A 24688-nucleotide genomic window follows, 5' to 3' on the forward strand; every position below is an offset into this window, starting at 1 on the left:
TCCCTCTGACTCCACACACAACGATCAATACTTTCTAAGTGTGTCTGTGCACTCGTCTCTGTGTGTAGGTCTGTTTGTTTGCGTGTCACTTATGATAAATGACTGTGTTTTTATCACAGAGCACTAGTCATATTAATTCTGCGCCTGGCTCCCCAGCTGTGACAGCTATTGTGGTAGATTGAATTCACACAGTCTGTCCGATCTTCCATTTATAAACTCAAGATTTGACAGTCTGTGTCGACATCTGTTCAACTTCATATTTGCGCCCTGTTCCTGAAATATACTCTGGATTTTGAAGTTTTGCTTTGTATGACAATGACCTGATCTCATCAAGTTGAACACAGTTTGACAAGAAACCTCGATTTATATCAATCAGTGTTAATGAACGTCTTAGCTTGTACACCTGCACTGATCATTCAAAGTTTAAATGTTGAAACAGAGGGGTTCCAAGATGATTCTTATTATAGAAAACACTCAGTGGGTCGATCGTCGGCCCACTTATTAGGTTTGTCTTGAGGAGGGGAAGTCAACAATGCAATCAGAGTAGACTCATTTACAAGAACTGCCGATTCTTTTTGTGTATTGTTGGATCAGGTTTAAACATAAAATGTGATGAGGTGTTGTACCTCATCTTTGCTCCTCAGTGAAAGTTGAAGAAACCAGATGGTTAGTTGTGGAAAAAACGTTCTTTATTGTCAGAACATGACAAACTATACTTGAATAGAGGAACATTTCACAATCATAAGCTCAGTGCACGGTGCTGGAAAACACTGATATGACAGTTTACTGCCGGGGAGTCACACTTACTGGCCCGTTGCTTGCTGAGGGCACAATAGCGCCCCCCTTTTCCAGTGTTTGGCTGCCGTAATTACAGATTTAAATCAATCAAAATTTTATCAAACACTTTTTATATTTACAGTATATATTAAGAAAAATTGTATCGTGATAATTTGCCCAGGCCTAACCTCTTCCACTTTTGTCCTGTGATTGGTCGAAGATGGACTTGGTAAGATGGGTACCAACTTGTTAAACTGGTTCCTGTATTGGGTTCATTTTGCTTCCACTATTTGTAAAAAGTATGCTTATGAGTATTACTTTCTGTACTGGTTGTAATTTTGAAAGCCCGAGCACCTTTTAGGCATCTTAGTTCAAAAAATAATGAAACACCTCGCAGCACGCTAGCTGCCGCTGTGACGGTGTCTTTGCTGTGATTCTAATACAAAATGTGACACAGTGATTAACTGATCTACCTCACTGCTCTCAGCTGTCTTAAAAGAAGAGCAGAAAAGTCTGGCTGTTTGCTACTCATGGAAATACAGGCGGTTGTGTTTTCTTAGGGTCAAACCTGTGTCAGTGGGGAACATCTACATCACTGGTCATCAGCAGGTTACACAGAGGGGATCAATGATGGATGTGAAAGGAAGTTCTCCTGTCAAGCTGAATTTTTATTTGCATGTGAGAGCAGGGTGATGCAATCTGGGATCAATGGGGTCACACACAGTTCTGCAGTAGGCATCATGTGGTTGAAGCAGGTTGAGACTTAAGGTCATCCTCCTAATCTCTCAGTCACAATTCATTCTTCATACACAACTAAACATGTATTTGTTTTAGGCCTGTGGTCTTGCAGAGTTTTTAAATCCCCTGAGTTCTAACAACAGGTCCGTTTTTGTTTCCCTCCGCAGAAAGTCCCAGAGTGTGAAGGGGACAGAAGACAAAGTGACGAGGATGACAGAGGAGCTGAAGGCGAGGAGGAGAAGGAGGAGGAGAATGAGAGGAGCGGCGATGAAGGTTTCATGGGGATGAAGCCGCTGCTGCAAGCTCACCACGCCATGGAGAGGATGGAGGAGTTTGTACACAAGGTAATAAACACAAACTCTCACTAGCTGTTGTGTCAGGTTATATATTTATTTCTCCTTTTTATAAGAAATCTACAAGCACATACTAAATTCCTCCAGCCACTTCATTAGTCAATCTTCCCCTAAAGCCATGTTTGTTTTACTGAGGTGGTTTTGTAACAAAAACACACAGTAAAACCACATCATGAAAGAAACCTATAAAACCATAAAAACTGAATGAAAACAGAGTGTTGTGTACTGAGCAGACCTTGTATGCTCTACTCTATTGTTCAGATTTATTTGAGCTCTACTTTAGCTGCTAGAAGGAACATGTGTCATGAATCTGGGGAAACTAGAAATAGTTTATAGTTTTCTTCTTCTGCCACTTACTTTGCCAGAAGCTCTCAGAACAAAGTCAAGGTTTTAAAGGATTTCAGAATCAATTCCAAGAAGCCAATGCATGCCCTTAAAGGCTCTTCTGCATCCACTACATGTCATTATTATTTCACTTTTGAAATAAAAATAAAAAAGCAGGCTAACATTAGAGTCTTTGGAAGATAACACTGCTGCAACTTGGCCTCAAGAGCACAGCAGCTTAGACTAATATTCACTCACATACACACTCAAACACACACACTGAGAGTCTGCTGAAATTGCAACCAGCAGGTAGTAAATTAGGGAAATTAATCACTGGAGAGAAACTGTCTCTCTGTCCTTCCCATCAAGCGTGTTTACCATATGAGGCTTCAAGGTATTCGTTTACTTCACTTGGCCCGGATACTGATCTAATTACACTACACACACTTGAGATGGCATACTGTAGGTCCCTTAATACACTCACAGACACAAGGGTCAAAGGTCACAGACCTACTGTATACAACAAGCTTCTTCCCTTCAAGGACGTTTTGATTACATTTGGAGTCAGTTTTTAGTTTCTAAATTTATATATGATAATAATAATAATAATACTGCATCTAAAACTGTAATAACATTTCTGTCTTGGTTCTTTCATTAACCAATCAGGTGTGGGAGGGCAGGTGGCGAGTAATACCTCATGACGTGCTCCCCGATTGGCTGAAGGACAACGACTTCCTGCTTCATGGACACAGGCCGCCCATGCCTTCTTTTCGCGCCTGCTTTAAGAGCATCTTCAGAATCCACACAGAGACGGGGAACATCTGGACACATCTGCTAGGTAGCACACACACTCCCTTTACCGTTCTCTCTAAAAGATGTGAACTGGTTTACAAACTTAATCAATAGATAAATGAGAGTGTACATACAATGTCACAGCTAGGCCTGAGATAATACATGACACATGACATGAAAGAAAGAATAAATAAGTTATCATTATTAACAGAAATGGGTAACAGAAACTCGTGAAATTTCACAACATAAAACCTAAAATCCACCCTCCTAAACAGTGTGTAAGAAGTCAAAGTTCTCAAATCCCTGAAATTCCTTTTTGATTTGTTTGTTCTTTATTTGGACTGAGCGCTTTAATTTGAATTAGCTGGATTTGTATTTACACCAAATAAAAGCTGCTTGTTGTTTCTATACTTTACTAAAGCCAAAATGTCTTATTTTTGTTCTGAAACTTCCTAAAAGCCAGTTCAGCCGTGTTTCTGCTGCCACCTAGTGGTTGAATATAGGAATTGCATCTAAATTCCTTAATTTCAAGGCAAGTTTGTTTATTTCAGTAAGATTTGATACTATTAATCCAAGGTGATGCTGCAGCCGTTCACCTCAGTGGGGTGCAACACTTAAAAAAAAAAAAAATATATATATATATATAGATATATATATATATATATATATATATTTATGATTTCATACTCTGTTCTTACTTCTCCATCCCTCTCATTCTCTGTTTCTGCAGGCTGCTTGGTTTTCCTCTTTCTGGGCCTGATGTACATGTTCAGACCCAACATGTCCTTCGTTGCGCCGGTCCAGGAAAAGGTGGTGATCGGGTTGTTTTTCCTGGGAGCCATCCTCTGCCTCTCCTTCTCCTGGCTTTTCCACACAGTCTACTGCCACTCTGAGGGCGTCTCCAGAGTCTTCTCCAAGTACGACGCGTACAGATTTTTTACCGTTGAAGGTTCAGCAGACGAAAGATATCCTTAAAATTAACAAAAAAAAACTCTGTTCTGCTGTTTTCAGGTTGGACTACAGTGGGATCGCCTTCCTGATCATGGGTTCCTTCGTCCCCTGGTTGTACTACGCGTTCTACTGCTCGCCTCAGCCCTGCTTCATTTACTTGATAGTGGTGTGTACACTGGGACTGGCTGCCATCACCGTCTCCCAGTGTGACTTCTTTGCCACACCACAATACAGAGGAGTCCGAGCCGGTAAGTGGGCAATTTTGAAATCACACAAGTGTGTATTTTTTTAGGTGCATGAAGCAGCTGCGGTCAATAATTTTGTAAGCAATGGATCACATAAAAAAAGTGCACAGAGATACTTATTAACCTACAAATAATTGACCTTCTGCTCATTCCCTCAACTGTTCTGTATCGATTCAGCTGAGTGGTTTTCAGAAGGCAGCCATTTTCAAAATGTAGAAAAAAGTGATAGATACCTGTGGCTATTGTGAAATGGAAACATTCAGTGAAAAGTTATTTTGCTCTTGTTTGACAAGATACTCTTAAGCCTTGTATCTTAAACAAATAACATCGGGAGCACTCTGCTGAACAAATGACACAATGACATTTCTTCATCACAACGAGCATTGTTTTCTGCGTTATTTGTTCCTTCATAAAGTTGTCATGTCACTAAAGCACATCATGTTAACAGGCCTATACTTACTCCCTGATATTTACCAAGCTCTCAAATCCAACGTTACTCTCCCTGCCCAGCAGCAAACATCAAATAAACACAGTGAACATAGAGAAGCATTTAGCATCGATAGAGGCTCATATTTTAGGCCCAGGAGTCTGTTGGTGATGAGAAGCAGAGCTAAAATATGAGTTAATATTGGACCATCATTCCCCTGTAATGCTTTAATATCTGTTGGTAGACTGATATCAGTAATGCAGGTTTAAGTGCTCACAGTGCCCCTCTCCTGCTCTGTGTCTAGGAGTGTTTGTGGGTCTCGGTCTGAGCGGCGTGGTTCCCACCCTGCATTTTGTCATCAGTGAGGGTCCGATCAGAGCATCCACCATGGGTCAGATGGGCTGGCTGCTCCTCATGGCGACGCTTTACATCACAGGGGCCTGTTTGTACGCCGCTCGCATCCCTGAGAGGTTCTTCCCCGGCAAGTGTGACATCTGGGTAAGTGACTAACAAACACACAGGACAATTTAATGTTCACAATAAAATGCTGCATGCACCTACAGAATACCAACCTCAACACACATATACACTGACAAATATGAGGGCTTCAATCCTCTCAGTACAAACACACAAACTCTTCTTTTTTTAATGTGCACTGACAAATATTATGAAATTTACTCTCATAGTCCAGTTACACTGATTGAGTTACAGGTTTTTATTTAACACACAGATGTACTGTACATTTTTTTTGGTTGAATTCTCAAAGTAAAAATATTCTTTCAGTTACTAAATCTTTCAGTGTTTAATTACCAATGTTCAAAAACACTTTGGCTGACAAAATACTTCACAGTTTAACTCTCAATGTACACACCTACACATGCACAGACAGGATATTTCTGGGTTAAATCCTGGCAGTAGAAACACACACATACTGACAGAATATTTAAAGTAACCTCAAAGTAGCTGAACTTTCTCCTTCTGATGTTCTCTGTTTAACTCTCTCTGTCTCTCTCTCTGTTTCTTAGTTCCACTCCCACCAGCTATTCCACATCTTGGTGGTCGCGGGGGCTTTCGTTCATTTCCACGGCGTTTCCAACCTGCAGGAGTTTCGCTACACGGTGGGAGCCGGCTGCGCCGAGGACGGCGCTCTCTAACCCGTACACACACACACACACTCTCGCAAAGGCAGAGACAAATATACACACACACACCCTCGCAATGGCACACACCCATACTGACTCACTCATCCTGTTGCACACATTTTACAGGGAGGCACTGGTTCTGATAATATGCACAGAATTTGAGACACACACAAATAAAAACGCTCTCCCCACAGACTGAAAACCCAAGTGGCTTGTCTGGTGTGTGTCAGTGTGCGTAATACACCGGATGGCCTCCCAGTGGATGCTGTTCAAACTGACTGACGAGGGTTTGGTTCTATTTCTGACCCACCCCTGTCTGTCTGTCCACTCCCACCTCCTCTGACTCTGTCACTTTGAATCTTAAACCACTTCAAAGTTTAAAAAAACAGTTTCTGAGACTCTACTCTTTCCAAGAAGTGACCCTAAATTTCTCCTGTGTTGGGCTCTGACATTGAAGAGTTGAATGGTTTGATTTTAAAGTATAATTGTGGCTTTAAGAAAAGAAACGAGGGTGGTTTTTCTGCTGTTTTTCCAGTCTGAGAACATTCAATAATAAATAATGAAAAAAGAATCTTTGGATTTCTTCATTGACGGTGAAGGTAGCAGAGGGAGAGGTCACTTTTAAAAGTAAAAAAAAACAATGTTTTTTTTTTTCCATGTAAATAAGATTTCTAAATTTTGGGTTATAGATTTGTATGAAATATATTGAAAAAAGAACAAAAACATAAAATGATGGCAAGCATAAGTAAATATGTTAGAAGATAAATCAACGAAAGAGGAGGATGACGAGGTGTATTATCTACAATGGCATCTCGCAGGAGGTGCAGTGATACAGTTAGGCTGTGGTCGGAGGGATGTGCTTCAAACAACTTCATGTCGTCCATTTTTATGCACCCATGAGAGGTGGAGGTGAGGAGGAAAAAATAAGGCACAACATCTGGATCTTATCAAACAAACAGCGACCTTAAGACTCACTAGTATTTAGTCTCTAGTGACTTCCATTGAGTCACTTTGTTGACCTAAATACATCAGCACTGATCTCAAACCAGAACATGCTAACATTTGTGCTTCAAACCAAAAGTCCAGACCTTGTTTCAAAGACACGGGTTTGTTTCTTTCCTTTGACATACCCTCCAATAACTTGTTTGAACACATCAAGAAGAAGCTTAACAGTCATCTTGTTGCTAAAACTGCATCATTGCTGCGGTAAACGATGCAGTTCACTGTGGTCTTCCTCCTCTCTAACACTTTTTAAGATTCAACTCCACACAGAACAACAATACTCTGTCTAAAAACATGTTTTTCTTTTTTGATTGGCTTGTATTGTATTTTATCCACTGCTATTTCTTTCGATAGTAATATTATAATAGCAAGCTTTAATTTCACTTTTTCTTGTCTATTCGTTCTGGCTATTCTCTGGTTTCCTTTTTCGATCATCAAAATAGCAAAACAACAAAGATCTGCTGAAATTGAACACTCTATGACTTCTTTGAGATGAAAACCTTTGAAGTGTTTCATGGCAATACCAAAATCTCAACCCTGCACAATGGAAACCCTTCTGTTCATGAACGGATCATTTGTAATGTAGATGTACAAGTTTCCATTTGCTGGCAGCTTTTTACCTGATCAGGAAGTTGATCTGCTACAGGAGTGCTCAGCATCTCTTCTTTGCATTTGGGTTGTCTTTTTTTTTCTTTTCTGTATTTCATTTTCTGTTCATATTTTATCTAATTTATTTCTCTTGGGGAGTGTGTACCGTCTGTTGAAGCACACGTTTTGTTCTGATGGGAGTGTTTGATTGCAATAGACCTTTATATCTGCTGTATTGTTCTAATAAAAAATGTTTTTTGAATCTGAGCCCATTTCTTATTCGTGGTTTATTTACATCACCATCGTGTCTGCCAGTGTCCTGACGCTGTTTCTCTTTCTCTCCAATAGACGGATCATTCCTCTGGGGCCCCCTTAGGGAGGTTTCTTACTGTCATTGTAAGGTTTTCACATTTTGGGCCACTGATTTAGATTTAAAGTTTGTCAGCCCTCAGGGGCCTCTTCTGGCCTGGGGCCCAAAGCAGTTGCCTGCCTTGCCTGTGGACCAGCAGCACCTTGGTTTAACTATTTTTCTTTACGAGGTTGTAACAACATCACAGTCTTGACTTTCTTTTAAAACTTGAGTCTAGAGTAAAATTTAAATTAATATCTTAATATGAGTTTTGTCCTTAGTAAAAAATGGTACAAAGAGATGTCAAGCAATCATTCTGAATGTACATGTATAAATATTTATTGTAGCCTAATTGTTAAGTGATGGGAAAATCTTTTAAATGCACAATTGCTTGTGGATATGAAAGGTGTCTGAATTATTCTGTATAGAAAGGAAACACAAGTGGTAATAGAAATAAGTACTTTAATTTGAAAAAGACAAAGTCATACAGAGGGAAAATTAAAGACGAACGCTATTCATGCAGTCCAAAAAAAATGGGCAATAAATATTGTACACTTTAATCCACTTCATTTGTGTGTAAATGCAAACGTAATCTCTAATTTAAATATCGACAGTAGTAAAGCGCAACTTCCAGAATGATCACATTATATAACTATCAATCCAAACACTGTAAAGTGCAAATCTAATAATACTAGAAGTAAAACAGGCCAGTGATGACTTTTTTCTGATATCCATGATTTACTCTTTGTTAAAGCTGTCTTTCCTGGGCTGACCACTGGGTGGCACTGTGCGCTAAACTTTATTTAACGATGCAGATTAGCAGCAGGTGTTGCTTACAGAGGTGGTGGGTGGACCGAAAGAAAAGCGTTGATTCCTAGGAGGGGCTGCACCTCCGAGGTCGTCCATTGGGCAGTGCTACGAGCGGACATTATTTGCACACAAAAAAAACAACAAAAACAGCCTTGAAATTACTTTTCACAATCCATGGGATATTTAATCACAGCGCGTTTTGTGTTTGGTTTGTCCGTGTCTTTCGCTCTCACACAGGAAGTGACGGTTCTTTGGACCAATCAACGGTCTGCAGTCTTCTTCTCCATCTTGTGGCAACAATAGACAGTAAATATTGTCAACCTTAATATGTAGTCTATGGTGGCAACTTTCATATTTAGTCTATGGTGTCAATCTCAATACTGTATTTACAGTCTATGGTGGCAACTTGCGCTTTTAAAGGTGCATTACCTGGGACAAATATACACACACACACCCTCGCAATGGCACACACCCATACTGACTCACTCATCCTGTTGCACACATTTTACAGGGAGGCACTGGTTCTGATAATATGCACAGCATTTGAGACACACACAAATAAAAACGCTCTCCCCACAAAGTATAATTGTGGCTTTAAGAAAAGAATATACCATGCTGGAGTGTGGGCCAGAATACCTATTACTGTAGGCTACTATTAGAAAAGGAAAAAACAACAATGATAACAATAATAATACATTAAATTAAATGATCTTCACTAGTCCAGCTTTTCTCTCTGCGTTTTATATTGCTGGCAATAATAACACTTTTTTTCTACTTTTTCTTGATCGTGTCCACAACCACACAAACCTTATTGATTTGTCTATTAAGTGCATTGTTTTATTGTTAAGGACCACTGCGTGTCATAGATCCACATTTTAGAGTTGGATTGGTAAGCTTGGAACCCCAACAGAAGGGTTGCACAAAAGTAGGACGGTAGGGATCAGTAATTTTGACACCATTCCCAACTTTTGATAGTGAAAACAGTAATAAATGCACACCATACCATACTGAACTGAACTGAACCACTTGTTGGAAACGGGACTATACAAAACTGAAAAGCTCTCCTAGGCCTACTCAACTGAAACGATTTCATATGCACTACTGAAAAGCTCTCATGAACACAAAAAAATAATGTTCTCATACACACAATATTTGTTTTTCTCTCAATCTTGTACGAAATCTCCTTGTTGCTGTAATGTTAACGTTACTGATAGATAGATACTTTATTGATCCCGAGGGAAATTCAAAGCATCCAGTAGCAGGTTACAAGACATGACATGAAACATTTGTTACAAATTAAGCCGCAAAAAAAAGCAACAAAACCGACCCCCCCCCCCCCCCATACATATATATTAACCCGAAAAAAGATTTAAAGAATACCCCTAGATGAAACACACTTAAACTGTGCAATTAAAAATAGATTCATACAAGAAATGTACATAACCCGTGCAGGGATAAAAATATATATGTAGTTTAAAGCAGTTACTCTCTGTGATCAAACTATGAAACTTTCCTTTACAATAAATTCCTAATTTGTGGCTACATCCTTCGCGTTATGCTGCCTTCAAGGATAGTCAGAAGAAAAGTTAAATACAATTAAATAAACTGAATTCTATGTATAATCCTACTAAGTCGTGTGTCTTACCGATTTAATATAGGCTAATGAAAGTCAAATATTAGCAAAAATAGATTTTTACATTCAGTTTTACCAACTCTCGAACATAGGCCTACTGTGTGTTAAGTTCTTTTTTACAGTCTATGGTTTTAGTTCTGTAAAGCTAATCAGCTTCAGAAATACGAGCCGCACCTGAAGGCAGCGCTTACACAAACCTCGGCTGTCGGACACTGAAAGCAACAAGCTTGACTGGACAGGACGCCCACTGCTGCATTGCTGAGAAATCATTAATTGAGAGCACAGTTCCGGGAATAAGAACACAAGAGGTTGACTTTGTCGTGCTAAACGTTGGTTTGGTGAGTAGTTTATCTGTTGTGAGACGAAAACATTACCTTGTCGATTATTCGATTAAACTTTTATCCTGCACACCAACGACGCAGGTGGAGTGGCGTGTTTTTTTTTCCAGGATGCTCGAGTGCTTGTTGTTACCATAGTTGTTACACTGTCTTAAAAAAAGAGGAAGCCATGAAGTTCGTTTTAAAACCATTAAGGAGGAACGACTTTTTTCGCTGGTTAGCGGAAGCACACCTGCAGTGGTCAAAGTCCAAAACCTTTTTTTTTTTTTTCCATTTTCATCCCCAGGAAAAACAGGTGACGTTTCCAGTCAATTCAGGGCAACTACCCAGAACTGGTAGCTTTAACAATATTACAAAAATTCCTATTTTGACACTATAGCAATTAAATAATATGAGGTAGGTAACAGGGCATAATGTCAGCCAATAAAGTATATTGATAAAGTATCTTGAACAAATGTTGTGTGGTGACTTTTGCCCTGCGCAATGATATTAAATGTCGTTGAAGTGCAGCCAGGTGAGTTAATTATTCATAATTCATAATTGATTAGCATAATTAACTCAACACCTGCGGCCGCCCTCCCAGGATATGGCGGGAAATATAACGGTAGTCTTACAGTCGAAGTAGTCTGTGCATTTCTGGGAGGTATTGCATGCTGTAACATTTTTGTTTTAATTTATAATGACATATTCAGTCAACATACTTTATTAATTTAGTCTAGTTTTTTTAAGTCAGCTTGTCTTTATACTTTTTTTCAGCCTAATAAGAAGTTAGTTATTTCTCGGACTTACCTGTGTTTGGATACTGTACCTTGTTTTTAGCTTTCATGGTCTGTGATAGGGCTGGGTCAAATGGACCAAGAATCATATCTCCATATTTTGTTTTAGCTGAATGTTGATACATGATATATATCTATTTTTTTTCTGTAAAGAAATAACTAAAACATAGTTCAGTTCTAAGTCAAATCCACATGGGTCAAACAAATGTCACACAGTCAATTTTATTAACAGCCAGCTGCACAATGTCAACATGTGTACTACCCCCCATTGTGAAATCATAAAGCACATAGCTGTGTTCATTATTATGCAGCCGGTCTGTTGAAGGAGGGAGAAGGGCGAGGCAGGGTGAAGAGGGACAGAGGGTGAGAGGAGAAAGTAAACAATAATGTCTTACCTATCTATCGCTTTAAACTCAATATATTTTACAGCCCTAGTCTAGGGGCATGCGTGAGGATGGCATCAGATTTATACTCCTTTAAAACTATTACAATACGTTTTTTTTTTTTAAATAAAATGTTTAAGTGTTCACAGAATCAGAAGGACCTTGAAAAATATCAAAAGCAAAGTGTCTCCTAGAAACAGCATAGTTTCATAATCAACAGAAAGCCTCTAACAGTATAATTTAATCTACATTAGGGCACAAGGCTGCGTCTGCTCTGAGGTTGTCAAAATTAGATTTGCAATGATTAACCAAAATCACGACTACAAACTTACTGGATAGTTTTTATGAAGGGCTCAGCTCTTCTTGGATAGAAGAATGGGCCTCCAATAGGAAAATAAAGAATGGGAACCCCTGCACTAAAAGGATACTGTACAGATCAATTGTAGGAGTCTAAGTGCTTCTCAGCCCATGGCCTTTTATTTAAAGAACTGGAACGGTGATTAATGATTCAAAGGGTTATGGTGTGTTCAGTTCATATGAATAATTGAAGCCTGTGGTTAGTAGGTATTATAAGAGGAGACGATATTGTAATGTTGGATTCTGCCTCTGTGTCAGTTTCAAGGTTTTTTCTTACTCTCAGGCCTTTAGGGACAGTCACTTGATACTACAGTGTGATCAGCTGGGAGTTATGAGCTGTCAGGAGAAACACAATGTTGAGAACAATATAGGAGTGATTCAATTTTGAAACATAATCGACCTGCGTGCAAAATGCTTCAAAGGGTGATGTTGCTGCTTAGATGTGTCTTCTGTTGCGACATTTGATAGCCAGATTGTATGTCTTGTGCAAACACAAACACTCTGATAAACCTCACCTGCAGTGGCACACATTTCAGACAGAGCTGTTAACTGACAATAAGCTGAGCGTTGATACAAGAGGGTTTGTGATGCCTGACTAATTTGGACCCGGTTCAGTTACCTGTCAGCGATCAATTTTAGTTTGCTTGTCCTCATATGAAGACTTGAACTTGGGTTGCTGGAGCAAACCTTGAGTGTAAGCAAGAGGAAACTATCCCAGTTTTATATATATGCAATGCAAAGAGTTTGTCACCTGATATATATATATGTCTGTAGAAACAATACATTTATTTTTGCTGTTGTTAAAATTCAAGTTGTGTTAATGTGAACACTTAAGCATGCAGTCCATATTGTATGATGTCATTTGTTTGACTTTCCATCATCCTCTTCTTACTTGAGAAATCCTCTGTACTTTCAGAACTGAATTGGAGGAAGGAAGATGACGGCGGGGTATAAAGAAGACAAGGAGGACTGGCAGGCCGTGTGTCTCAAGTACCTGCTCTTTGTATTCAACTTTCTCTTCTGGGTAAGTGAGAGCTGTTAATGTTCTCCTTTTAGTAATTACCCTCACGAAAACCGAACAGAAAGGACCAGGACAAAGGATACACTTCATCATCTGTCACCAATCGTCAGTGATACTCACACTGTATTAAAAAAGCTTTGCATTTACCCTTTTGTGGTACCATATGAATTGTAGATCTCACAATGACTTTAGGTATAAATAAGATATGTTTTTGTTTAGTCTAGAGATAAAAAGTGAATTGGAAATCATAACTCTTTGATAAATGATTCAGTTACAAGTAAGACACAGTAAATGATTAATGTTCCTTTAACGCTGCCGGCAGGATGGAGACGAGCAGAAAAAGAGGGAGAGAGAGAGAGAGAGTTTTGATTTTGAAAACCGTGGCTCAGCTGTGGACTCGGCCCAAAGTGAGTCGTAAATTATCCGGGGCTTGTCAGTGGAAGATGGCAGCGCACTTTATGATACTGCAGTTTATGGCCTAAAGTGTATGCTGTGAAAGCTGCTGAGCAGATTGTCTTGGCTCACTTTTGGGGTTCAAAAGGGTTCAAAAGGGTTCAAGCTTTATAATCAGACTTGGGTTAATAATCTGTCACCACCTAACTCCTCCTTAGACTACTGACTCTCCTCAGTATTTCTCATGTCTTCTATTTTTATCCTCTACTGCACCATGATAATGGAACACTATACAAAGCATTTTTACCTAAATATCAAATCAACCTACTGGTACTTTGATACCGATTCAGCAGAGGGATTTTAAGAAATGTGTATTCTTAAGTAGTTTTTCATACTGCAATCAATATATATAAAAGTCCTAAATATGCTCTAGTTTTAGAATAGTCCTCTCTCCCAGGCCCTGTGTGTGTCTAAGTGCTGCCCCCCTTGCCTGGCATGTGTTGTTGTGATTATGTGGATCTTGCTTTTGACGGAAATGGAATGGGAGGATGAAGGGTTGACGCTCTCCGAGGCATTTCCTGTCCGTCCGCCTGATGAGAGGAACACATCTGGAAACCACCCTGTGTCTGTTATCCCGTTCTGTTTGTAAGGAAGTGGTCATTATGCCCCGACTTGACCTCTGATGTCCCGAGTGCCTGGCCACTTTTCCCTGCATTTCTATCTTAGTTCTATCTTCACTTTGTACCAAATCTTATTCCCACATTTCTCATGTTGTTTCTTTTTTTTGTCTTATCTTAAAGCATTGAACTTGCTTGCCACTTCCTGCCTAGTAAATAGCTTTTTTGCAGTTTCTCTTTTTCTACCTCTGTACAGGTAGTCTGATTTCTCTCCTAACCCCTCTCCCCTTCTCTTCCAGATGGGTGGAGCTGCTGTCTTGGGTGTTGGAGTCTGGACACTGGTGGAGAAAAGTGACTACTTGAGTCTGCTGGCATCCAGCACTTTTGCTGTCTCAGCGTATATCCTCATCCTGGCTGGAAGCCTGGTGGTGGTTACAGGCTTTCTGGGCTGTTGTGCTGTCATCCGGGAGCAGAGGAGCTGTCTGTCCACGGTGAGACAGGGGACTCAGGGGAGGGAGTTTCTAATGAGCTACCGGCCTTAAGGTTATTCCAGATACAGATATTTTTCACAATAATCTCAAGCATGCTAACATTACAAGATATAAAAATCTTGGCAAATCACGTATTACAGGAGTTCACTGAGATTAGTTTATGTGAGGGAGGAATGCACCACCTCATGTGACCTCATAAAAACAATGGAGCTGAGTTAAATTTACGATTATAACGCTTTGTGTAGAGAGGGAAAAAAAAAAAAAAAAAAGTTTTGAGTGAAAGAATTTCTGGGGAGACGCTGAAAACATGGGTTGTGTGTTCTTCAGAGGGAGCTGGAGGTAAAATTGTAAGTGTCAGATGCATTTTTACAGTTTTCCACCACTACTGTCCACTTATTGTCTCTCACACTTGTAGTCACACACAAATGTGGAACCCCTGCATTCTCCGCCTGGTCTAAAGTCCAGTCACCTGATGCTGAAAAAATGACTGTGACTGGACCCTCGGTGTCCTCATTATTTCACAGAGACGGGGCCCAGCGGGAGAAAAGCAAGCGGGAGGTGAATGTTCACTGCAGCACAACTATTTTAAGCCCGTCCTTCTGTGGTTGATGGAATGAGAAAAAGTAGAGAAGAATGGCCTTGTAGAGGTGACGAGGTAGATGTGTTAACAATTTTATGTGGTGCATTTTGGTTGATTACTGACATTTATAGATCTGTTATCAGGGATCACACTTGATGCTAGCATGTGAGAGTGAGTTTTTCTTTTAAGGATTGTGTAGTTAGCAAATTGTGTGGGCACAAACAAGGTATGGAGTGTTTTTAACTAATAAACTTGTAACTAAGAGAAACAGAGCTGACTGGTGTTTGTCTGTGACACAATTAATGTAAAAACAACAAAACAATGGAAACATTTGATTAAATTTCCACTCTGTTACTACATCTTATTGGTGTGCATTAGTCTCTCAATGATTTTATAAACTACTTTTCTCAGCAACTTTTCTGCACTCTTGTTAAGCACATTGAACTGCAATTTAATTTGTCTGAAAGGTGCTATATAAATAAAGTTTGATTGATTGATACATTAACACAACTGCACTTAAGTATATACAATAGTGCTTATCATAATATGATGATGTGTTTCTTTTTTAATGGTAGCTTTAGTGGATGATGTCTGATTCATTGAATTCTTTGTTTTCCTGAGGAGTACACATGAATGTTCCTCCTCTTGTGGTGGTTGTATTATTTGAATCACCTTAATTTAGTTAATTATGGAAAGCAAGACAAAACCATTTTCGATGGTCTGCTTTCTGCATTTGACGTGACAGCTGATGGAGGTTTTATTGAGCCATCAAGAGAGCGAGCTACTTTCTCAAATTTGTGATAAAATACTTCTCTTACTAGTTCTCTGTCTTCTTTGTAATCCTCAGTACTTCCTCTGTCTGTTGCTGATCTTCTTGATTGAACTGGTTGCCGGAGTATTGGCTTACGTCTATTACCAAAAGGTAAGTAACTTATTATTGTGTACTTAATAATAATTAAGTTAATTTACTGTCCGTTAGACCTCTGCTGTGCTCCCTCAAACTGCACTGAAAGAGAAGGCAATGAGAGTTTTGTGAATATAATGTATTAATTACTTTTAGAGTGTAGTGTTACATATTGTGTTGGGCCTCTGGGTGTGTGTTGATATTTGATGACTGAGGTCTAAAGCTACAGAGGTGCTCTGCAGGAACACTGACTTGCGGGTATCATTAAGTAGATGTTAGATATGATATGTGCCTACTAATGGATCAAAATGGATACCCACAGCTATTTGCTGCGTTGTTTTGACATCTGCTACCACCTAGAGATTTTGTTTTTTCTTCCAAATTTCCCCTTTTTCCTGTGTTCAAAGTTTTTCAGGTGGTCTCTATTCCTTATAATTTGATAAAGATAATGATGAACCACTTTTTTGTGTTGTTTTTCCGTTCATATGTGAATGTGAGTTGTCAGTTTGTACCTCCTTCACTGCGCGCCATGTTCTGTTTCTTGAGTTTAACTTAACACACTGTTCTTAAGATCCTGTTATCACACAAACATCAGTCAGCTAGGACTGCAAAGAGCACCAAGCTATCTGCAGCAAGCTGAGATTTACTGAAATGGAAAATGGTTCAGCACAGGATAGAATCACTTTAAAGATAAGGGCTCTCATCCTCCATCTCTATTCTGTCTCTAGTTTGTGTGTGTGTGTGTGTGTGTGTGTGTGTGTGTGCACCAACATATACACACAACAAACACTATATCTTCAGTCTATTTTTTGCAATGTGCTGTTCATCCGTCTGTTACTGATGCGTGGGAGTTGCTACCTGTCTATCTTGCCCTAATCCTCCCACTTTTTCACTTCTGCCAAGCCTTATCCTTTTTAACTCTCTCACCTTTATAGTCATTGCTTTCTAACAGAGTGTGTCTGCTTTCTCTCTCTGAATTTCCAGCTGAGTGAAGAGCTGAAGCACCATCTCAACCAGACGATGACTGAGAACTACGCCCAGCCAGGGAAGGAGGCCATAACTTTAGCAGTGGACAAACTACAACAAGACGTATGGATTTTATTTACTAAAGCTTTGAGGTTTTGTTTGATTTAGATCAAGTGCTGCATTTTTCTCCAGTGTGGCCAGAATTAGTCATATTGGCTATACAGTGATTTTCCATGACTCAGGCTTAAAAACCCCATCTGAAGAAGTTTTATTGTGATGAAATTTAGTAAGAGGAATCTCTTATAACTCAGTGCTCTCCGTTGAGGTTTCCTCTAAGTGTTCTTGATAAATAATGAAATATCCTGAGCTAAAGAGAGAAAGTGATGCCACTCCCTCCAGTTTCAAATATAGTAAAAGTTTACAGAATATTGATTTGTTGAAGTCGTTGCAGCCAAACTAATGAATGTGATTTAACTTCAGATACTGGCTGCTTTGTTAGCAAAGGCAGAAGGCGTTGTCATTTGCTAATTGGTTGTGACATATCAAAACCAAACCCTTCACTATACTCATTTTTTCATCTCCAGTTCAAGTGCTGTGGCAGCAACAACTCCCATGATTGGTTGATGAGTGTTTACATATCATCAAAGCCGGCAGAGAGCAGGGTGGTGCCTGACAGCTGTTGTAAAACCATCATCCCTCTGTGTGGCAAGAGAGACCACCCCTCCAACATCTACAAGGTCGAGGTCAGTGGACTACACACCTCTGGAAAAATGGATTTACATTAAATAAAAACCCCATTTACATTTAAGTTTTCCTGCTATTTTGCCACAGGGACTCAAAAAAGTGACCGTAGCAGAGAAATCCTGCAGTTTGAGACTTTTTTTTTCTGATTAAATGAGCTCACTTGTCATGAATTAAACATGATGTTTTTAGCCGTGCTGTTTAGGTGAACTTTTCAACTTTGTGTGGCAATGTGTCTAAGCCTTCAGCTCCCTCTAACTGCTCACCATGTACAAAGGTTTGAACGTGAACATACTCTCTCAAAAGAACCAAAAACATGTATTACACCACATAAAGGATGATAACATCCATAATGTTTGTTTTAATTGAAGACAAAAGACAAGTTAGTTTTTGTTGGTATCATATGGGAGCATACGATCCTCAATAAACCTGCGTCTGTCTGCACAATGTTGTCTTGTCTTCTGCAATAATTAGGAATCTGTACAATGTGTTGTCTTTCATCAACTTAAAGTGAAGCTGTTTACTCTGCAGGGAGGATGCATCACCAAGCTGGAGCAGTTTCTGGCCGACCACCTGCTGATCATTGGTGCTGTGGGAATAGGCGTGGCTTGTCTGCAGGTAGGTAAAAAACACACTGACACACAGGGGTTTTGACAGAGTAGAATATTATTCAAAACTATGCTCTACATAAGTCCAGTAACACATAGAAAAATGAGATAATGCTTTTTACCGTTGGGAGTGAAATGCTGCCTGCCTTGAGTAATACCTTACAAAAGCAGATAGGTTTTTAAATTACTCAAAATGTTCCGCCAAAGGTCAACAACCTCTACATGGGCATGTCTATTCAACTTGCCCTAGTCTCTTAATCATTGTAATCCAATTTTTGTCAACCCTGTTATTAGATTTGTCCCAGTCTAAGAGTGACTTGAGCTTTTAAGCCTCACTGAGACGAGGAGGATGCTTCTTTTTTTTTTTTTCCACAATTCTGTACTCCCTGTCATCTTTCAGCTTTTACTTCAAATCTTTGTAAATGAACTCGAGGGAAACCTGAGACCAAACCTACATCGTTTATCCCCAGTGATATACAAAAGACTGATGTGCTCTTTTAATACACACCATATGACATACTGTTCAGGTTGAACAGCTTTCATCAGGCACCAGGGAGCTGAAAACAAGTACACTTTAATTTCACAATAAGGCCAGACACCCTGCTGAAGTAAGGCCAGAAGGTGTGCACTGCAATGATTTAATGCTTGCAACCTCTGTGAGCCCGTTCAGTGTGTTAACTCTTTTCCAATCTAATCAAATGTAGTCTGTATGTCTCGTACTTGTCAACTGTTCAGTGTATCCTAATGTCAACTTTCTGTTTGTCATAGCTATAAAGTTGGCTTAATTGACATGGTTTGAATTAATTCCAATCACACTAGCTGTAGTTTTCATCTTTGATTACAGAATAAACCCCACATATGTCTTGTTTACTTCACTAACCTGTCTGTGAAGTATTGTATTGTTTGTCTTTATGTCCTCGTGCTGTGTGTCACTGTAGCTGGCTGGGGCAGTACTGACCGCCTGCTTTATCTATCTGCTCTATAAAGAAGAGGAGGAGGACCTCGGTACGTTGTGATTAAGCTCTAGAGCACCTTTTTGGTTCAATCAAGTGGAGAGACGAGGTTTGAGGGCATTGTGGACATTTGACATCTGCATGTTTGTCCTTGTGTGGCCGTCTGCTCTGTGTCAAATGCTAAATCTACGCTTCATGTGTTTTTCAACGAAGCATGCAGCTGCCTTTCTTTGGTTTATATTGTTGCTCCGCTTGTTGTGATAATGGGCTGTTCTGGCTGATAAGCATGTGATAAAGGTCAGACATCATGAGAATAGCTTGATTAGGCAGGACTTGACTTCTATAGCACTACAATACCTTTTCTACAGAATTGACCATAAAATACCTGCGTGCACAAGGATAAAGAAACAAAAGCACATAGTGAAGTATGTGTTCACAGTATAGAACAAGCTGTCAGTGGTGGTGGAGAGTGGAGGGCTGAAAAAAAATCAGAAACTTGCCTGAAGACAGATTATTAAGAGTCTATAAATAGTGCTGACCTGGACTGTAAGGCTTTAAGAGACTGGGCGTTTGCCTGTGTATCCATCAAACCAGGCAGGCCCAGCAGCTTTTATCACACTGTTTCTTCTGCTCTTAATTTATTTTAGACCTGTTCCATAAAACTGTACAGTATTGGGCTATTGGGATTTTTTTTAGGTTTGGCATACATTATCGTGTTCACACTGGTTGCAAAACAAGACCGCATCAGAAGATAATTCTACTGGTGTAGATGAAGACAAGTTGAAAGCACGTCTCAGATGTAATTAATTTGATTCATATAACGTTTTAACACCTAAATGGTACATAAACCTTTCTGACTTTAAATTGATAACATTTGTCATTGTAACAACACTGTATTTGAAAGAGACATTGACGAGTACTTACTTTATAGAGGTAAAGCTACAAACTGATTTTACTAATACAGTTTGTGGCATGCACCTTTAGGTCAGTAGCTGTGTATCTGCTGTGTCTCATCAATTTAATGCTGGATACCTAACTGCTTATTCAAAGAAGAGTTTTTTTTATTGGGCGGAAGAAGTCACCTGTTGGACAAACAGTGTGAGAGTATTAAACTGTCTCTGAGAAAGATCAGCGATACACGGTTTTAAGACATGTTCCAGTGACATTTTAAAAAGCTATCAGAATCAACAGCCTGCTAAGTTATTATTTTAAATATATGTTTGGTATCAGCTCTAGTTTTCATATGTAGTGCAGCTCTAAGAAAGATGATTATCTGTGCATAAGTCTTTATTCTGACCCCACACCCAGCGCTTAATTTTGCCAGTGTACACTCCTGTTGCTGCAATCAAGGCTGCTTGACTCCTGACATGCACACAGTAACCAATGACTACTACTCCTCCCTAACCCCATCACCTTTAACCCCTCTCTGTCCCCCACACTCAATGGCTTCCTGCAGACTTCCATGGTGACTGAGCAACTATTTGACCTAACACGTCCTGTTTTCAGATCTGTGGCATGGTGTTCACCAGCTGCTTGTACAGAAGGATCAAGACGGACCCTTACTGAGCACACCAGACATCCCCGACACACCAACTACGACAGGCAGACGGACCAATGACCTGCTGACATCTTCAATTCAACCTTCTGGATCTCGAGCTCTGATCTGGTGATCAGAGTGGAGTGCACATACAAGGGTCTATTTTAAACAGAAACATGATGCGTTATTGACCAACAGGCTCATCTTCTACCCTCCACTTGTACAGTATTGACACCTGACTGTTGCTTTGGCCTAGATGCATGCCTTATTTTTTTTACCCAGACAAAGAAAGGATAATGCATACTCACAATGCATTCTACTTTTTTCACTTAATGAAGGTCTAGATTGACTCAACATGTTTTCATTGTTTAGACTTTTTTGGGGCTATACCACTACTAAAGTAAGACGAGGTGTTCACTAGTGTAACTGCTTTAGAGAAAATAATTTATGGATGTAACTTTAGTGAACATGATGGTCTGCCACTGTTTGTCTGGTAAAATAACTGTATTAATTCTTTGACTGAAATCCTTCAGAGGACAGTGACAATGTACTGTGGCCATTTGCAACATATAACACCAAAATGTATATTTGTAGTTTTATGTACATTTCTTAATATAAGAGCGGTAAATAGTAAACTCATGATAGTTATCTTAAAGTTAACTCCATGGTTACAGTCAAATGTAAGGCTACAACCTTTAATATGATCATCTAATATGTTAAGTAATTTGCTCTAACTTTCCCTGGAATGACAACTCCCCCTAGTGGTCAGCACTGGTCATATCATTTCCTATGACTTATAAACAACACTGTGATAAACTCAGTTCTGGTATCCTATACTATAGGATTTTAAACGTTGTCAAAAATCAGCTATGTATGTTAATTTGTGTTGTACACCAGTCAGCCATGACATAAAGACCAGCCGTGTAATCATGTGAAGATACCTTAGATGAGGTGAGCGAAATATGATCACCTTTCATGTAATGCACTCCTGTACACCACCACCAACACACACTACGACTTCAATGATAAATGTAATCAAAGTATGATCATCGTCCCGTCTATTTCAGCAATAACTGAAATGCAGAGGCTTTGTAAAAGTAGAATCTGTGGTGAGCTGTGATTGTTGTATTTTGGGCGGTGGATTTTTACAGAAGCACTACCTTATGAGAGTGAGAGTTAACACTGACTTTTTGCACTGAACAGTAAAAAAAGCAAACTCAAACTTTTTCTCTCATGCCTCAACCCCCCCCGCCAACTAAATGTTAACTACAGCATTTAAATCTTCTAGGTTTAATTCTTATTTCTTTGAGGACCAAAAGAAAAGCTGTTTCTCCAAAGTTATAATATAGAGTTCTAACAAAAGAATGTGTTGCAATAAAATGCTAAAAAAAAAAAGCTACTTGCAGCCTGTTGCAACACAGCCCAAAGAGATGATTGCTTCTGACAAGGCAAATAGCCAATCATTGAGTTTTAGTGTCTAGGCTGGCCTATCAGATATTAAGTGTTCATTCTGCCACGCCCCAGGCCACCCTCCCCCTGATGTTGCCACATCCTCCATGGGGGGGCGCCCAACAATTTGAGAAGCACCAGTCTAAACTCTAATTTTTAAACCCTGTTTCTTATGATTTACGTATAATTACCTTATACCTGTACTACTGTAAGCTGAGTGAGGGTAATGTGTAAACTGCTGTCACTTAATGAAGACTGGTGAATGAAGTTTTTATAATTTGTGAACACGATGTGCCTTTTTTAATTGTTACCATGTTAATACTAATTTTCTGTATTATTTCTGTGCCCTTAATCTTTAAAAAAAAAAAGAAGAAGCTGACCATGTACTGGGAACACTATGGTATTTGAAACATATTGAATACATACATTGATGATGTTTGTATAGTATTGTATGTACTGTATTATCTGACTGCAGAACTATAGATTATTTGTAATGTAATAAAATGGAACACATTCACATGTGCTTTTATCAGCTGAAGTAGGACACCACTAGAGGGAGACAAAGGTTTTACATTTACTGAGGTACTCTCTGCAGTTCATTGTGTTGAATAATCCTGAGCTACTGATGCTGCCCCAAGCTTATACTTCAATTTTTGCTCCAAAAAGTTGTTCTCTATTCTCAGTGTTACAGCAAAAGTTTCATCTAAATCTTTTTAAAAATCAGTCTCTTTGTTTTTCCTGTTTTTTTTGCGGTTGTGTACGCATTAAGAATTAACATCCTCCAATAAATCAGATACATGTTGGGTGAGATCTGTGGGTGAAATTGGTCTCTTTATAATGAAGTACGGGGACTTCAGTTGGAGGAATTGTGAAACCACTTACGTGTGGGGTCTTTCACAATTTCCACATCGGAAAAAACTTGTACAGTTCCCAGCTTGAACGGCCTTTATTCATGATGCAGCACTTGTGCAGTTTTTGTGGTTTAAAAGTCTCGTTGAGGCAGAGTCTCCATACATCAAATACCAAGCTGTGCACATAGATCGTACGTTATTGTTTGTGCTTTATTGTTGCCATATGACCAAACTATTTATCTTTGAAGCAATATTCTTCCCCTCTTCTTTGTTTCCCAGACTTCTTACAAGTTACTGTCGGTTCACAGCAATTTATCATTGTCACCCATTTAGGGAAAAGGGCACAAAGTTTCAAAGGAGTCTGGATATTCTCCAACATTTTGGCTGCAGCGAGCCTATAGAGTCTGTCAGTCCCTTTGTCATCATCAGCTATAGGCGGATGGCTCTCATTTCCTACAGATGTCACACATATGACAACACCGAAAAGGGGCACACTGATTTTGACAAGATAGAAACACACACACACACACAACTCTGAGGTTGTGCACATTAGCATGCGGTTTGCACCCTTTGCCAGAAGAAACCCTCGATGGGAGAATTAGGAGCAGCTGGAGATTCACTACTCCCATGTGTTGAGGCCTCTTTGCGTCACATACACACTACCTACACCCTCCATCCTCATCACATTGTAGCCGTAGGGGCGACGTTTCACTGGGACAGCTCCAGAAGTTGCCAACGAACACATGTCGCAATATTTTATATCAGTCCACCGTGTTTGCATGTGCAGAGATAAAGTTTAATACCTGCAGATTTAGAAAAATGGATTACACAAAGCATTCCAGGGCCGAATGAAAACAAAACGAGCCGAAACCTAAATACTAAACAAATGTATTCAATTCTGCACAGGTCTGTGTTTTGTCCCCTTGCATGTCAGCATGCAATCACAAACTTGAGATCTGGCTTTTTTTTTGTGTGTCTATAAGGCATTTGTTGAATTCTCATAAAGACTTTTTCTGGCATCTCTAGCTATTGTCTCAGTGCATGCACCTGTGTTTAATATGTGCAGGAACTGAAAAGGCTGATTGAATAGTGCATAGCCTAAAGCGTAATGGCTGTGTGGGAAAAGGCTGTGTAACATGTTTTGGCCTGAATGTAACAAGCCTGAAGGTGCTTCCTTGTGAGTATTAAACTGCATTGAGATCAGGAAGACGTTAAGTGGCCTTTCCTGAACTGAAACTAGTATTACGTCAGTGTAATCACGGTTTGGCCTTTGTGACTAATCCATGTAATATACAGACTAAATAATGTAAATACTTTGTAGCAATAAAGGGGATGATCTTGACCTCAACGTGGGCAAGATTAGATCAAAAACAAATCAGTTGAATGACATCTTAGCTGAATATAAACTAGCCTTCACTCTAACACTATGAAACAGAGTACACTGTCTAGTAGCTCTGTGTTAATCAGCATCATTAGTGACTATTTCTTATAAAAAATGTAAAACTCAAATGCCCTGAGTTTAAATCTGGTCTAAATCTATGCTACCTTGCACCCTCAGCATCTTTACTCCTGGCCTGCAACACATTAGCTGT

General features: G+C 39.4%; 2 protein-coding genes across 4 annotated transcripts in view; both read left to right on the forward strand.

Moving 5' to 3' along the window:
* The window catches only part of adipor2 (adiponectin receptor 2), a 28953-nt gene extending 21347 nt beyond the window's left edge, over positions 1-7606 (forward strand). The window contains exons 4-9 of the mRNA XM_061030375.1: positions 1683-1859; positions 2859-3030; positions 3715-3901; positions 3996-4183; positions 4912-5105; positions 5633-7606. Of these exons, the coding sequence (XP_060886358.1) occupies positions 1683-1859; positions 2859-3030; positions 3715-3901; positions 3996-4183; positions 4912-5105; positions 5633-5761 (1047 nt within the window). The 3' untranslated portion in view covers positions 5762-7606. The remainder of the gene's footprint in view (positions 1-1682; positions 1860-2858; positions 3031-3714; positions 3902-3995; positions 4184-4911; positions 5106-5632) is intronic.
* Positions 7607-10308: 2702 nt separating this feature from the next.
* tspan11 (tetraspanin 11) lies at positions 10309-23055 on the forward strand. 3 transcript variants are annotated; one of them, XM_061029392.1, is made up of 9 exons: positions 10309-10469; positions 10756-10804; positions 12902-13009; positions 14316-14507; positions 15935-16009; positions 16976-17080; positions 17542-17700; positions 18230-18316; positions 19245-19357. In XM_061029392.1, exons 3-9 carry the CDS (start codon positions 12923-12925, stop codon positions 19320-19322), a joined length of 783 nt encoding a protein of 260 aa, XP_060885375.1. In that variant the 5' UTR covers positions 10309-10469; positions 10756-10804; positions 12902-12922; the 3' UTR covers positions 19323-19357. The 3 variants fall into 3 exon arrangements, with proteins under 3 accessions (XP_060885375.1, XP_060885376.1, XP_060885374.1); XM_061029393.1 differs by lacking the exons at positions 10756-10804; positions 19245-19357 and adding an exon at positions 20766-23055 and having other exon boundaries at positions 10310-10469; XM_061029391.1 differs by lacking the exon at positions 10756-10804 and having other exon boundaries at positions 10310-10469; positions 19245-19346.
* The last annotated feature ends 1633 nt before the right edge of the window (positions 23056-24688 follow it).

This window comes from Labrus mixtus, chromosome 22 (genome assembly GCF_963584025.1).
Source record: "Labrus mixtus chromosome 22, fLabMix1.1, whole genome shotgun sequence".
Classification (NCBI taxonomy): Eukaryota; Metazoa; Chordata; class Actinopteri; order Labriformes; family Labridae; genus Labrus; species Labrus mixtus.